The sequence below is a fragment of the Aulostomus chinensis genome, chromosome 10 (assembly GCF_037954235.1).
Source record: "Aulostomus chinensis isolate RoL2024-O1b breed Wild chromosome 10, RoL_Achi_v1.0, whole genome shotgun sequence".
Lineage (NCBI taxonomy): Eukaryota > Metazoa > Chordata > Actinopteri > Syngnathiformes > Aulostomidae > Aulostomus > Aulostomus chinensis.
The window spans coordinates 669,685-684,814 of record NC_141329.1 but is presented as its reverse complement, the minus strand read 5'-3'; the positions used below and the strand labels follow the sequence as shown (position 1 = coordinate 684,814).

Here is a 15,130-nt window from a genome sequence, read left to right as displayed (position 1 = left end):
AACAGCGGTACTGAGCTCTCAAAGACGTTCTTCCCTCCTGCGTTTCTTCTTTGTGACTCCAGAATGCAGTTATACTGTTGCCATAAGCTCAGTAATCCAAGCTAACGTGCTGATGAAGTCAGCAGCAACAAGCAGAGCCAGCTTGTGCATTTAGTTGCACCAACTAGCTCACGCTAACTCCTCCAGGCTAACTCCTCCAGGCTAACTCCTCCAGGCTAACTCCTCCAGGTTAGCGCTGAGCCACAAGTGTTTGACTTGGTGTGTTTTAACACCAATCAAAGTGTCAGTGGATCACCAGTCACATGTCTGGTATAATCTAATCTAATCTAATATACCAGACCACCTGGAGAGTCAGTGAACAGTTGAGCTGCTGTTAGCCGCCAGTCCCTGTTAGCTTCAAGCTAGATACACGTGGATGGCTCTTCCTACATTCTGGAGTCACAGAGGTGATGCAGAGGGAGCTCAAGACTCCTATTAGTGAGCACTTGGAAGGAACACTACATTTTTGAGTGAACTATCATCAGTTTGAGGGCTACACACTCACAAGCCACTCCTACTTTCAAGTTTGCTACATGACAGAGTGGAGGTGCTCAGCGGGTACTGTCACTTTAAAGAACCACTGTTAAACACAATATTCACAAATGTACATTTAAGGCTTAATTGTTTAGCACTAACAACAATAATAGCAGCAGTGAAGCACTTCTGAATTAATCATAACAACAATATTCATGATCATTAACAATAATATTACCCAAGTAAATCAATAACATTTTCTTGTTTCTTAACACTGGACTGCGCCGAGACAGAAACCTGAACCAGTCAGCCAATGACGTCAAGACAAATGATTCAGCCGCCACGGATCAAACCACATGAGCCCGTCTGGTGCTGCCAGGTCCGTTCTGCTCGCACCCTTACACCTGCTGTAAGGGTGCGAGCAGAACGTCCAGGACAGCCACCGGAGCCACATTCATGTACTCCAACAAGGGTCATTGAAGAGCCAGTCGGGAGGGTTAGTACACACACACACACTCTCACACACACACACACACACACACACACACACACTCACACACACACTTTTGAAAAGAACATGACAAAAAAAAGCCTGTTTTCCTAAAAAAAAAAGTACCAAAGCGGTGCTGTTAAAGGCCATGACAGAGAGTCCACGAGGCTCTGCTGCGGGTCTGCTGACCCACTCAAGTCCTCCTCACACCCGACCCACTTTAATCTGGTCCCCGTCTGCCCAAACCGCTTGTACCAACAGCGACCCTCAAAGATGAAATCAGTTTCACATACTGTATATGCACGTACTGTATATATTACACACATTTAATATACATTTACTCATATATTAAATTTCATATAGACATACATTTTACGTTTTATTCTTGAGGTGCTGGTTACATTTTCAGCAAGAGGCTTCAAAATGAAGGAGAAGTCTTCCCAGGATTCCCACCAGAGTCTCGTCATGTGGCGGGCCGTCTTTGCTCCACGTGCGCTCGGGTCAGTCCTGCGGAGACGTTCTAGAGGAAGAGGAACCTGCTGTAGCAGTTGAACGAAGGCCGGCCACTGTTGAAAGCGCATGAGTGCGGGGCGCAGAGTCCCGGAGATGCTGGGAGCCAGTTAAAGATGCACAGGGGCGTCAGCCAGCACCAGAGGTAGTGGTGCAGGCAGCAGGCTTCCAGCTGGGCGGTGCCGACCATAAAAGGACCGGGCTGGGCCAAGCTGGGGTGACAGAGCAAACAGGAGAGGGAGAGGCTCCAGGAGTGTGCTATGTAAGAATGTGGGCGGTGGAGGGAATGGAGACGAACTCGCGCAGGATGTTCTTGGCCATTTCGATATTGTTCTGTGCAATCATCAGTGCCTTCTGGATGTCCTGGTAGGAGTAGCCCTGACTCATGAGGTGCTCGATCTCGCTACTGATTTGAGGGTTAGCTTCTGCTCCTGCTGCTCCAACGCTGGGAGGGGCCGGGACAGGCGGGACAGGACTGGGACGACGCTCAGAATTAATTCGTCGGGGGAGGGGCTTTGGGGGCCTCTCTGGCGCTTCCACCGGCTCTGAGAAGGCTGAAGAGAGATGAGAGTGTAAAGGAAGTATCAGGGCACTTGGATGAGCGTTAGACCCTAGCACCAGCTTCCTGGTTCAACACCACTGAAGGATGACCCGGTTGACCTCTGGTGCTTCTCGTCACAGGAAGTTTGGCCCACCCACACACAAAGATGGGGGGTTCGAACGCTCCTGGTACCATCATGTGTGGTACATGTCAGCCCACTTCACAGATGACTTCAAAGTCTGTGTGAGGAGGAGCTACGGCCTTCGCCATCAGACGTCTGATGATGGAGCAGCAGCTCCCTGATCCTTCCAGCCTCCATCGGAGTAACTGGAGGTCTGAAGCCATCGCAGGGTCGGCCCTCCACGCTGGAGCAGACTCCACGTTTCAGAGGTTCAGCAAAGAACCTCCTTGATCTTTGGGTCTACTGCAGGAAATCGCTGAAGCCGTCAGCCCAGGATCACGACCCCAAGTCTAAATATGAGTGCAAACTCTAACATGACCGTCTTCCTGATCTGTCATAAATTTTGATGTCATTTGATTTTTGGAGACGGTTTGAACTGGCAGCTCGATGTGACACACCGACGTGGGCCAGAGCAGCTGTCTGGGAACCGAGGGGTCGCTGGTTCAATACTCAACTCCCCCGGTGACTGTGTCAAAGTGTCTTAGAGAAAGAACCCCTGATTGGTCCTGACGAGCAGGTGTGTGTGTGATGACACAGAGCACCGCTAAGGTAGAAAGGTGCAAATGGATTCACTGACCGTGATGTAAAATTGAAAATTAAAAACTTTTAAATCTTTTAGTAAAAGCTTTTGTGTTGTATGGTCTGATCCGGTCTCCTTCAATGGAGTTTAGTCATTTAGATAATTTCATTTTTATTGTGTTCTTTCTGACGCAGAGGCTTCAGTACCAGATCCACAATCAGGCTTGAGTGGGAGTGTATGACGAAGGTCACAAAAGGTCAAAATTGACATGAAGTACCCTGTGATTGGTGTTGCTTCTTGACGAGCAAAACTATGAGCAATTATAAATTATCACTAAATAAGTTGTTAATTACACTGTAATGTCTGTTTTTATGTGGAAATGCAAAAAAAAAGAAAAAAAATTTCCTGGCAGCAGGAGTTCAGTAAACATCCGAGCGAGAGTCCAATCTATCACCAATAACTGCGGGCGGAATTCCGCCGGAAAGCCAAATCGGCAGTGACTCAGGAGAACTTACGTGCTGCAGCTCCAGCGTCCGAGTCTAAAGAGTGACGACTGAAAGCAGCTGTGGAGGATGAGCTCGATGAGGAAGATGAAGACGAGGATGACGACCCTCCCAGTTCTGAAAGGGTCCGGCGGGCCGGGGGCATCGGGAGTCGGGGTTTGGGAAAGTCATAGCCATTCTCCTCCTCTTCCCTGTCCTCGGCTGGGTGGTCCCGGGGGCCATTGGTCAGTGCCAGAGGGGGCAACTCTGAGTACTCTGGGGAAGGGTGAAGGCAGATGGTTCATTCCTGCCGCAGTGCTATTAATGCAACATGAAACATCAAAATAAACTACACACCTGAGTCTCTGGCCTGGCTGGACCGGGCCTGGATGTTGTACATGGCTTCATACATTGGAGGCGCGTCCAGCTCCAGCTCAGCCAGCGGCAGCCTGCTCAAGGACAGAGGAGTCAGAGGTGGCAGCAGGAGGGGGACCCATACCTGAGTGGGACAAGTACCGTGAGCTGAGTGTGGGGGCCTGGGTTGGGTTCTGGAGGGCCGACAGAGACTGAAGTTGTGGGGGTCTCAGGGCTGATGGGTTCTCCCCTACAGGTGGCGCTGTCATGGGTGGTAGGACAGGGCGAGAGGAGGGGATCATGTACTCTGACTCCTCCTCACTGTCACGCGCCTCCTGTCCCGTCACTGGCCTCAGAGCTGAAGAGGGTCTGGAACAAACCAGGTAGACCTGTGAACGCTCCGGTTCTAAAATAGAGGTCATGGGTTCCGTCTGGGCGGCAGGGGTGAGGTCAGAGAGGTCATGGCTCATTTGATGTGCCTCTGGTGCCACTAACAAGTAAAGTACCTGCTGGCTAGGGAGTAGATGGCGTTGGCGGAGGCTGAGGGTTTGACTTTGGGGTTGTCGTAATCTGGACCCGCTACCGTGGCGAAGTGCTGCGAAGGAAGAAGAGGCTGAGAATCTCAAACACATTTGTTCTTCACCAAACCAGAAAAAGAATAAACCTGAGTGCATCTCTGTATCGGCAGGTTCTAAGGGCGAGTCTGCTAACACCACATCTGCACCCTCGACAGAGAGCATCACATGGCAGAGAGGTTCTGTGAGGTGTTCTGTGAAGTGTTCTGCATATGGTTCTATGTGTGGTTCTGTGTGTGGTTCCTCTGACCAGCTGGTGGTCCAGACTGAGGGAGCTGTTGTTCCTCTGGGGGTCCGAGCGTGTGTCCAGAGCAGACGGCAGGGCCAAGGGAAGGGAGTGTCGGTTGGAGAGCTCCCTCGCACCAGCTCGAATGTCTCCCCCCACACAGGACGCTTGGGTGGATGAGGAGGACGAGGATGAAGAGGAGGAGGAGGAAGAGGAGGAAGAGGAGGAAGAGGAGGAGGAGGAGGAGGAGGAGGAGGAGGGGGGGGCCTTGGGCACTGGCCGGGAGTTCCAGTCAGCTAGCGGGCGGTTGGGGGGTGCTGGAGGCAGCTTATCCCGAGTCGACTCCCCCGGAGTGCAGGGGAGAGGACGCCTCTGCAGCCGTCCATCAGGGCCGGTTCCAACCGTGTGGGGGCGGTCTGGCGGAGGAGGAGGGGGGAGGTCCCTCAGGGCCGGGGGAAGGGGGAGAGGCTTGTCTTTGTGATGAGATGCCGCCTGGAGAGAGAGAGAGCGAGACATGGGGGAGAGAGGGGAGAGCAGGAGAGAGGAAGAACTCATTAATCTTCTCTGATGGAAGCAATCAGCAAGCACTGACCAACAATTAATACTATTGACACCAGTGACATGAACCATATTAGCAACGTTAGCATGAAGGGTGTTGATCGTCTGAAAATCACCCAGAAAATAAAACTTGGTGAAACCATCCCAACCCTAAAAGCTTGGATGTGCTTCAGCTGCTAACGAGCCACAGCGCTGACAGGAACGACCTGCGCCTGACCACCAGAACCAGAGCCCCTGCAGCGGCCAACAGGAGCTCATGCTGATGAAGAGCTTCAAGGAACACTTCTCACTTCAAGCAGAAAGACTGAGGAGGAACTGGAAACTCCTTAAAGAACCTTTGATTTGTCTGGTGAAGAATAAAGAAGTTGATCGATTGATTCACCTTTGTGGTGACTCCAGGACTGGAGGCGCCAGGGGGGTTGGGAGGTCTGTGTGGCAGCAGGTCCAGTCTGGGGGGCACAGGGGGGAGGGACGACTGAGGGGCCATAGACATAGGTGATGGGGGGCGTTCCACCTGGATCACACAGAATGATATGGCCATTATTATTGGGTCGTTAACATTCTACATGGACGTTCACATGCTGGACCCACACCGCCCCTCCAGTCAGGGTCACTGAGACAGGCACCCCTCGTTTTTAGTGTGAACACTTTAACCAGTAAGGCTCAACGAATCACAGCTGGACGGCAGAAACTAAACCTACATCATGCATTAATACTTCCCTCTGCTGCACCATGTAACACCTATGTATACAAGAGGTAACATTAGACTGAAGTACTGCAGTTTAAACATGGTACAAGTTCATTTAAAGAAAGAGAAAGAGGAGGAAAAGGCCAGACCAGCACCCAGAGCCACAGGGATACAGAGACCTCATCAAAGCCTGAGTGAGCTCAGGTACGAGTCCAGTTTCTCAAGGGCACATGAAAGATGCAGGACAGGAGAAGAACCCTCATATCAAACAGAGGGGTGCAGCTAGCCTAGCTAGCCTAGCTGCCTCCACACCATGAAAGACACAGATGAAAGACTTCACACACGAGCCGCCAGCTTGAAGCTCACTTACAGAGAGAAGAGCGCTCAGGAGTATTTCATCTGTGAGTGAAGCTCTCAGGAGGCCAGAGAAACACGGGGGGACAGTGAGCGCCCTCCCGGGGCTCTGCAGGCATCTCACAACCGGAGCAAACTTCATTTCATCTTCCAAAAATACTTGTGTCTCAACTGGAAACCTGAAGGATTCTCTGTTCCACTCCACAGTCTTACCTTAGTACAGGCGAGTTTGCTCATCATGAGATGGGGGTCTTCAAGTCTGTCGTCATCATCGTCGTCATAGCTGGGCGATGGAGCCCCCTCAGCCCCGAACACGCCCCTGCAGGAGCCCCCGCTGTTGTCCTTGGGGTCAAAGGGATCCACAACGATGGGCTCTGTACCTTTAATCTCACAGCGACAGAACGGACATCCGGTGCCCTGACCCTCGGACTCCTGCAGCACAACCAGAGGCCTCCATCAGGTTATGTGCTTCTTACCGTCTGTCTGAGTAGACGTTTAACAGCGCCCCCCCCGTCCCGTCATACCTGCCAGGCAGTGAGGCAGGACGTGCACATGAGATGACCACAGGGCTCGATCTTCACATCCTTGTCATTCTCGGCACAGATCTTACACAGCTGGAAGGTGGAGCCCATCTCACAGTACAGCTCATACTGCTCCTGATCACATGACCACATCAAGCGTCAGTACACAGCCACAACATGCAGGGCGTCCGTACATGAAATCAGGAGTTAAAGAAGCAAGAACAGATTCGTCACCTCAATCAGAAGAAACTGTTTCAAACCCTTTAACGTGTCTCCTTCACTGCAGCTACAGACTAGCGCAGCGGACAGAGGGGGAGGAGCTGAGAGCAGGTAATCTGTGGCAAGCCATTTTAACATTTAGTAGCCAAATTTGACAATCTGAAATTAACATAATCGATATCAATAATTTCATTTTGACTCGTTATCACATCATGACTGGTAAGGGTTTTCATTCAAGATAGATAAGTTCATTCTGCCTAGTCAAAGGCACAGCTATGACGTAAATGACGTAACTCCTAAACCACACCTCCAGATATCTAATTGGGTTTTGACAAGGCAGCAGGAGAGTAAAGGATGTCAGAACTGCGGTGCTGCACGTTGGCCATGCGAGGCGTCCCGGGCTCATTGGCAAACTCTCCACTGGAGGTTGGCTCAGTACACAACACAACTGAACAGCGTTAGCAGAGGAAATCTACATGAAGCAGACAAGCAGAAGAATGCCGGTTGCTGTTGTGGATGAGGTAGTCAGAAAATGGCATGAAACAGAACGAGTTCATTGCCAAGGAATTTGGGGCGAACGACAGCTTCGTTCACGTGAGAGCTGAACACTCTCGAGGACCTGCGACGAAGTCTGGATGCTCTCAGTCCACTCATCTCTGTCAAACACGCCAACTTCAGCTCCCCGCTGCTTCGACATGGCGAGAAACAGTAAGCCGGTCAATTGATTGATTGAATTACAAGCCGCTCCTGCTCCGACTTGTTCCCGCCCCCCACTTTTACAGATCTCTGCAGTCATTTCACCGAGGCAAAACTCTAACACATCCAGACCAGGTAGAATGAGGTCAAAGATCTCTAATCAAAATCCGTGTCAAGGTTTCCACAGTGACACTCTTGGTAAAAGTCAAGTGAAGATATCCCGAAACACAAATGCAGATGTCTTGAATTAACGGCTTTGGAGACATCCTTAACTGGAATTCTGATTAGTCACAGTTATGCTGTAGTTATCTCTACATGTAAATAAGGATAGTCGTAATTCAGTTGCAGGTATCTGCAAATGAATTCTAACGATCCGGAATGACAAACCCCGCACACATGAATGGGAACAGGGACGTCATTTGTCCCAGTAAGGATGATGTTGTGATATCTGAAATGACAATTGTGAATAGGAGGAATTATTTAGTGGATATCGGGAATGTTACTTTCGGACAGGAAGAATTGAATTACGGATATCTGTTAATACATGTCCAGGCTAGCTATTAAATGTTAAAATGGCTCGCCATAGGTCATCTACACTCCGACATGTCCGACGCTGCGTCACTGGTTTCCACCTGCTCTCAAAAGCCACACTATTTACAGTCCTGCGACTGTTTTACTGCTGGAGGAGCTGGGCATGATGATACCAGCAGACATCGCTCATTTTTACAATGGATCACTCCATGGAACATATCGTGATCGGCCCGAGGGTTGATATTCGCACCGATCTGCTTCTCAGAACCTCATTAAAGCGATAGACAACTGGAGCAGCAGTTCCTCAGGTGGGCTGCGGGCCCGTCTCAGGTTGCTCAAATGACTTTGGTCTCAACTTTGAAGCAGCACATCAGTTTGAGTTGAGTCACCTGAGAACCAAGAGTCTCCGACATTTGAAAAACTGATGACAACACATGATCTCAGGCATCCCACGTACCTAGAGAGCATTTCCACCTCTCAAAAAACACAATCCACCAGACAGCCTGTTTTTTTCATATTATATTTCATGTCATTTCTCAGCTGTTATTAATTACTTTTGTTACATCTAAAGAGACAAACTGATCACTTTGGCCAAAAGAAACCACCAGTACTGCTTCCTCACTCAATGATGTGGGCGTTTAACATGAGTTCAGGCCTGACTCTGTGTGTGTGTGTGTGTGTGTGTACAGAGGTATTACAGATGCAAGCACGATTCTCCGACCTGTGTGACTTTGATGTGATCCTGAGGTGACGGCTCACACAGTCCCGTCAGGTCAGGATTTTGGGTCCGGCCGTCAGGAAATAAATAGCTGAGGAAGCGGAGAGGCATATAATTAGACAGCAGGCCGATTCTCAGAGGAGCTTCTGTGGAAGAGTTATCATTTACAGCTGCAAGTTAAGCCACTGACTGACTGAGCTGCACTTAAGTGAGCAACAGCCTGAGGTCGGCGTCAGTTTCCTTCTGGTTGCGATGCCAATGAAATGACAAAAAACGCCATGAGGTGGCTGAGCTATAGTTTCAGTCATGGAACAGACATGCATGTTTTCTTGGGTGAAACATGAAGAAAAGCAGAGGTGAAAGGGAAAAGAGTGACCTTGCGTGTGATCGGAAGCTTTACTCAGATCAAGGATGGCGACACGACAGCGACACTGACTGACAATCATGTACCAAGCACAAGAATACCGGACTTACAATCCTTCCCTGAAGCCATCGATGAGGGCCTGGAACAGGGGCTTGTTGTGGGGGATGGTCTGGAGTATGTTTCCATCTGCCGTCACATAACCGATGGCCCACTGGCCCAGCCGAGTACAACTCAGCCGAAAGATGTAACTGCAGAGAGATCCATGAGACATCTGATCAGCTGACGACACCATGACATCACTTCTGGGTGTGGTTACAGATGCAACAGCACATTTCTGATCTCAGCCAATGAGGGTGCACCATTACATATTCACGGAGATATTTGCAAAATATAAACCAACTGAGAGGAAAGTCAATATTCGGTCACTGTGCATTGAACCCACGTCTCATTAAAGCCAAGATAAGATTCACACACGTGTGTGTAGGTGATCGTCTTTGGAAAGGTTCTGGAGGCAAATAAGTAAGTAAGACATTCCAAACCCACCTGTCAACACTGTGTTTGCATGTATAAAGAGCTGAGCGTGTGTGTGTGTGTGTGTGTGTGTGTGTGTGTGTGTGTGTGTGTGTTGGGGAGCACAGGGCTGTTGTTACTCTTTGGATGAAACGTACTTGCAGCATTTTAGACAAAGAGCAGCTTCTGGACATGAGACGTGGACTCACTTTCCAGTTTCTGCCTGTTTCAACTTGGTGACGTGATGAACTCTTACAGGACCCGAGTCAGTCCAGAGTCAGTAGGGGGTCGGTGCTGGGGTTAGGAGCTGCTGACCACTGGGGTCTGAAGTTAACAGCTTTGATGTGGTGAATGAGGATGAACTCTGGTTCCCTCTTAAGTAGAAAAACTGCTGCATCACACAGAAAGCTGTAATTTATTAGGTCACAATACTGAGTTCTCATTGACCAACAGCAGCCTGGACGTCAGCGCTGCCCCGCGGAGGGACGGCTGCAGGAGTGACATCAGCCTTCAGCGTACAATCAGGCCATTGATGCTCAGTACCAGTGTGCAGCACTGCACAGAACCCTTCACATTCACACACATAAGAATGTATAACTGGGACCAATTGTAAGCTAGTGCCCTGCCTCATTGCCTTGATGCAAAAAAGCAAAAGAAAACCTTCATCATTTGCATTTTATGTTGAGAATGATAAACAATAGTCACTCGGTAACGCTGATGGTTAATGGGATTATGAATATCACGCACACACGCATCAGCACCTCAGCAGGGACAGAAATAGGTCATGAGAGCCACTTAAGACAGCCAAGATGCTGTTGCCTGTAGAAACAGACGCCCTATCAGAAGCCTTGATGAACAGATGCAACACATACAGGAGCCTCCGCACTGATGGGAAAAATGCGGGGTTATTGTTTCCATGAGGTTAGAGGACAATACCAGCCAGGAGACCATGTTGGTGCTGCATTCCACTGCTGTATGAAGCGGTTGTGCTGCCGGTGTCTCACCTGCCAGGTTTGTGAATGAACTTCTGCAGCCGTGCTTTGACTTCATCGTAGGTAAGGAAGGCCATGTACCCTGGGTGGGTAACGGCCAGGCTGTTCCAGTTCCTCAGCAGGGATGACCAGGGCTGCACATGAGCAACAGTGTGACATGTAAAAATCAGTGTGAGCAGAAAATGAGGAGAAATTCAGAGCTTCAGAGATGACGGTGCAGGACTGTTTACTGGAGATGAATTACAACGGCCGGCTCATCCTGAGTCGAGCCACATAGGAACAACTCATTTGGTCCCATCTGGTGCTACCCAAGGAGGAAGGTTGCATGGACTCTAGCCAGCAGCTCTCCAAGGACAAAGCTAGCAGAAGCAAACTTTACGGGTTTGGTTCCTTTTATCAAAGATGAATTTTCCAGAATCGAATCAAGCAGTAGAGTAAAAGCCTGGAATGACAGTTTGGAATGTTCAACTTCAGTGGATGTCCAGTCTCTCCTTCGTATAGTTTCACAGTATGTATCCTGAATAAAACTGGATGAAGCCAATAAATGAGTCTTGATTAGATTTGAGGCTGTCAGCCCCCCCTGCCTGAACAGCTGTTCTGACCACACGTCTCTCAGGCAGCTTCAGCGCTCCTGACGTGTGCATGTTGTTTATCTTTGACACTTTTGAAACGAATCCCAGGAGCTACATGAGGGGTTGTTCTACACACGCCAAGACGTTACGACCATGACAGGCACCTCAGTTCTCACCCGTCCTCCACCTGTCGAAGACTGCAGTTCACCTACACATAAAAGATCTGTTCTGCCTCTCAGTAGCACCTGGAGTTCAGTTCATTCCAGTCAAAATCATTACGATAAACTGAACAAAGCATTCCTTTTACTTCTAGTTTCCCATCACCACATTGTTCACACGAATCATCTACTGCATATCAAGGACAGAGCTCAAAATAGCCACGAGCTCACTTCCTCTTCACAGTCTGAGGACATTAGAGGAAGCTTCTTCTGACTGAGCGAGTGTCATAGGAAATGTCTGTAATCTGTTTAGGCTTCATTAAGCCTATCGGTACTCGGCGCACAAGTAGGCAGGGATAATGTCACTAATATGTACCAGAGCATGCAAGAGATACAAGTGTGAGAGTACAGAAGCGCAGATATTTGTACTACTATAGTAGTCATGATGAAGTAACTGTTGAATATGGTTACGATGACTCCTCAGTCAGCTCTGAAGATGATTTGAGATGAAACGGCCCTCCATCCTCTCCACCCTCTTTCTCTAGCAAACAGAGGAAGTGTGTGTGTGTGTGTGTGTGTGTGTGAGTGTACCTGCACCCCAGAAATAAAATACTACTTTTCATGACTAAATATGGAAGCAAGTAAATCATGCAAGACAAAAGAGATCATCCTGGACTTCAGGAAGCACAGGACAGATCCAGCCCCCACCCACATTACTGGAGACCGTGTGGAGATGGTCCACCCTTTCACCCTCCTGGGCACTGTAATCTCTGCTGCTCTCTCTCTCCATCCCTCCATGTTCCCCCTCTTCTCCTGTTGAGGGTGGTGGGGGTGGAGCCTATCCCAGCAGCCTTCCCCCTGGACAGGTCACCAGTCCATGGCAGGGCCAACACATAGAGACAGACAACCATTGGCTCTCCCAGCCACGCCTACGGTCAATTTAGAGTCTGGATTAACCTGGTCCCTCTTGATGTCTTTGGACTGTGGAGGAAGCTGGAGTACCAGAGAGAACCCAGCAGGAACAGGGAGAACATGGAGACTCACCCAGAAAGACCCCGTGCTGCAGCTGGGGCTCCACCCACAACCTTCTTGCTGGGGGGCCACAGTGAGGACCACTGCTCCACCAGGCCGCCCCCGCTGCTCTCTCCTGGTCCAGAAACACCTCTGCCATCATCAAGAAGGCGCCGCAGCGGCCGCTTCTACTGCTGCTATGTATTCTGACAAACTGCATCAAAGTGTGGTTCTCCCACTGCACAGAGGCAGAACCAAAGAAGCTCCAACTAGTGGTCAAGACAGCGTAGAGGATCATCGCCTGCCCCCTCCCCTCCTTGGAGGACACGCACACAGCCCGCTGCCTCAGAAGAGCCGAGGCAATCACAGACAACAGCACCCACCTGCCCATCACCTCTTTGACCTGCTGCCCTCTGGCAGGTGCTATCAGCCCATCAGGACCAGAACCACCAGACTCAGAGACAGTTTCTTCCCACAAGCCACCGCTGCTACTGTACATAAAACTCTGTCATTTGCAGTCTACAATTGAAATTGAAATTTGTCTACATGTCTTGTTGTACAGTATCTTCTCTACCTTGTATATTTCTTTTTACTTGTTCAGTATTTTTATCTCATTTATCTATGTTTATATCGACTTGCTCCCCTGTTTCGTTGTATCTGACCATACAGTGAAACTAAAGGCATTCTATTGTATTCTAATCTAAAACTCCTCGACTGACAACATAGCAGTGAGGTGAACTCCAAGTTCCGTATCAATGGAGACGCAACAAAATCTCCTCCAGGCTGCTTCAACCTCAGACCCAGTTAAAGACAAACCACGGCTGGACATTTCTACCTGGGGAGTGGGGGGACTTTCACATGCAGTTCCACCCGACAGCATGAAGAAGTCCGTTAATAGAGTCAGCAGAAAAGATGTGCCAGATTATTTTAAGTTCATTATGTTGTGCTCAAATTGAATTTGCTTCCTTCATCAAGGCTAACAGACAGTCATGAACTGCTCTCTACCTGACCTCTCCACCACTCTCTGCTTTTGCACATTTCTGTTCCCTCGAAGTGTGGTTGAGTGTACCTGGAACAGCCTGGTGAAGATGTCAAACTCAAAGACAGAGATGTAGTCGTTGCAGGTGAGGTCGATGGTGGATTTGAGGGCCATGGCCTCCAGTCCGGAGCTGATGGGATGAAACTCGTGTAGAGACTGCCGGAACACCTTCCAAGGCACGATGGTCCTTCAGCACACGGGCAGATGACGACATCCTCGTGTCACAGCATCGTCACACTCAACACAAGTGTCTGGGTCATAGCTGACATGTTCTATACTGCAGGTGTCACCGGTGCACTAGCTCCTTCTCTAGTTTCTACAGTCGGCCGGCTGGTGTGTTACACCCAGATATGAACAGCCTCTTCAGCCAAAAGTTTAATGTCAGAAAAGGGGGCATTATTCTAACACTTCCTTCCAGGTCTCTAAGGGTTAATGCTAATCATGAAAGCTAACTTGATGTTACCACATCACAGTTTGATGTGCTTGGGGTCGAAACGCTGAAACGTAGCCCTGTGCTTTCCTAAATGAGCCACTTCCTGCTACAGTTATGACACATGACAAGACAAAGCTAGCGCTAAATGGGGAAATGAATGTGTTATTACAAAGCACCAGGAACATAAAACTTTGACAATGTTCTAATATTTCCACATCACTGGTATTTTTTGTGTGACTACACTTACTTACACTTTGATTGACCTCTGGGTACTTGGAACCCAGTTATTATACCACTGGGTTACTTAGTGTCCAACACTCTCATGTTGCGGACATGGACAGACCTGACTTACTCAATACACCTGTGTTTTGTTGCAGAGAAGCTGAAGAATGAGCAGCAGGACTTTAACCATTGTTCTGCATGGTTCCCATTAAATTACATCACTGCAATCATTTGTAACTGCTGACAAATATCAATATTCAGACTCACTTGTCCCCGAAGGCCCGCCTCCAGAACTCTGCAGCATCTGCCTTCGTGATGCGGAAGTTGTCCCCCTGAAACAGCCCGTTGGGAAAGATGGCCTTCAGCTCCGCCAGCATGTGGCTGAAGATCAACGACAGCTTGGTGAGGTTCCGCCTGTGGAGGTCCAGACCAGAGGGGACCATGAGATCTCACGCCTCATCATTGCTCTGTGGTTGTAGAGCAGCTTCACCAGTCAAACACAACCGGCTGAAGTTCATGTTCTATCAGATCATTACACAGTAACCTTAACAAGTGTGTGACACACACACACACACACACACACACACACACACACACACACACACACACACACACACAGGTAACTCATCCGTGTGGAAATCAGTTAAGAATTCGTCACTTTTCCTACCATGAACCCTTGGCACCAGTGTATCAGAAAAGTCTCACGAGAGGCACCAGTGTGATATTTTAAAGCATCTTTCACTTCTGAAGTGTTGATGATGGCAGCAGGGACACCATGTGACAGCAGTGTTACATTTGCTCTTGCTTGCTTTCACACCAAGCAAACTCAGCAACTCTCCAATTACCAAACATGAATGTTTAACCTCACCTCAAAAAAACCACGAGATTCAAATGTAGACCTGCACACCGAAGGAAGTTGTGAAGATGAAAGATGAAGGAACAACACTGAGTGTAGGTGAGAAAAAGTGGGGAGGGGGTAGAAGAAGAACGACAGTGGGGGTAGAGGCAGAAGAAACAAGGGATGGAAACCACACAATCTCCTCATAGCGCGGCGCCCCACGACAGCAGTCAGTGTTACGCCTAAAAGCTGCGATCTGGGAGGCAGCACAGAGGGAGACTGTGCTAGCTGTCGGTACGGTGAATTGACATGCA

General features: G+C 49.2%; 1 protein-coding gene across 2 annotated transcripts in view; it reads right to left on the bottom strand.

Annotated features, from left to right (window-relative positions):
- Positions 1 to 926: 926 nt before the first annotated feature.
- Positions 927 to 15,130, bottom strand: part of cbl (Cbl proto-oncogene) — a 30,696-nt gene continuing 16,492 nt past the window's right edge. The window contains exons 3-16 of one of the 2 annotated variants that reach the window (XM_086215341.1): positions 14,246 to 14,392; positions 13,354 to 13,510; positions 10,556 to 10,677; positions 9,152 to 9,289; positions 8,681 to 8,768; positions 6,517 to 6,648; positions 6,206 to 6,424; positions 5,333 to 5,464; positions 4,417 to 4,884; positions 4,098 to 4,186; positions 3,754 to 3,960; positions 3,595 to 3,686; positions 3,271 to 3,513; positions 927 to 2,067 (exon numbers count right to left, since the gene is read on the bottom strand). In XM_086215341.1, the coding sequence (XP_086071467.1) occupies positions 1,772 to 2,067; positions 3,271 to 3,513; positions 3,595 to 3,686; positions 3,754 to 3,960; positions 4,098 to 4,186; positions 4,417 to 4,884; positions 5,333 to 5,464; positions 6,206 to 6,424; positions 6,517 to 6,648; positions 8,681 to 8,768; positions 9,152 to 9,289; positions 10,556 to 10,677; positions 13,354 to 13,510; positions 14,246 to 14,392 (2,530 nt within the window). In that variant the 3' untranslated portion in view covers positions 927 to 1,771. The remainder of the gene's footprint in view (positions 2,068 to 3,270; positions 3,514 to 3,594; positions 3,687 to 3,753; positions 3,961 to 4,097; positions 4,187 to 4,416; positions 4,885 to 5,332; positions 5,465 to 6,205; positions 6,425 to 6,516; positions 6,649 to 8,680; positions 8,769 to 9,151; positions 9,290 to 10,555; positions 10,678 to 13,353; positions 13,511 to 14,245; positions 14,393 to 15,130) is intronic. The other variant, XM_086215342.1, reaches the window with a different exon arrangement.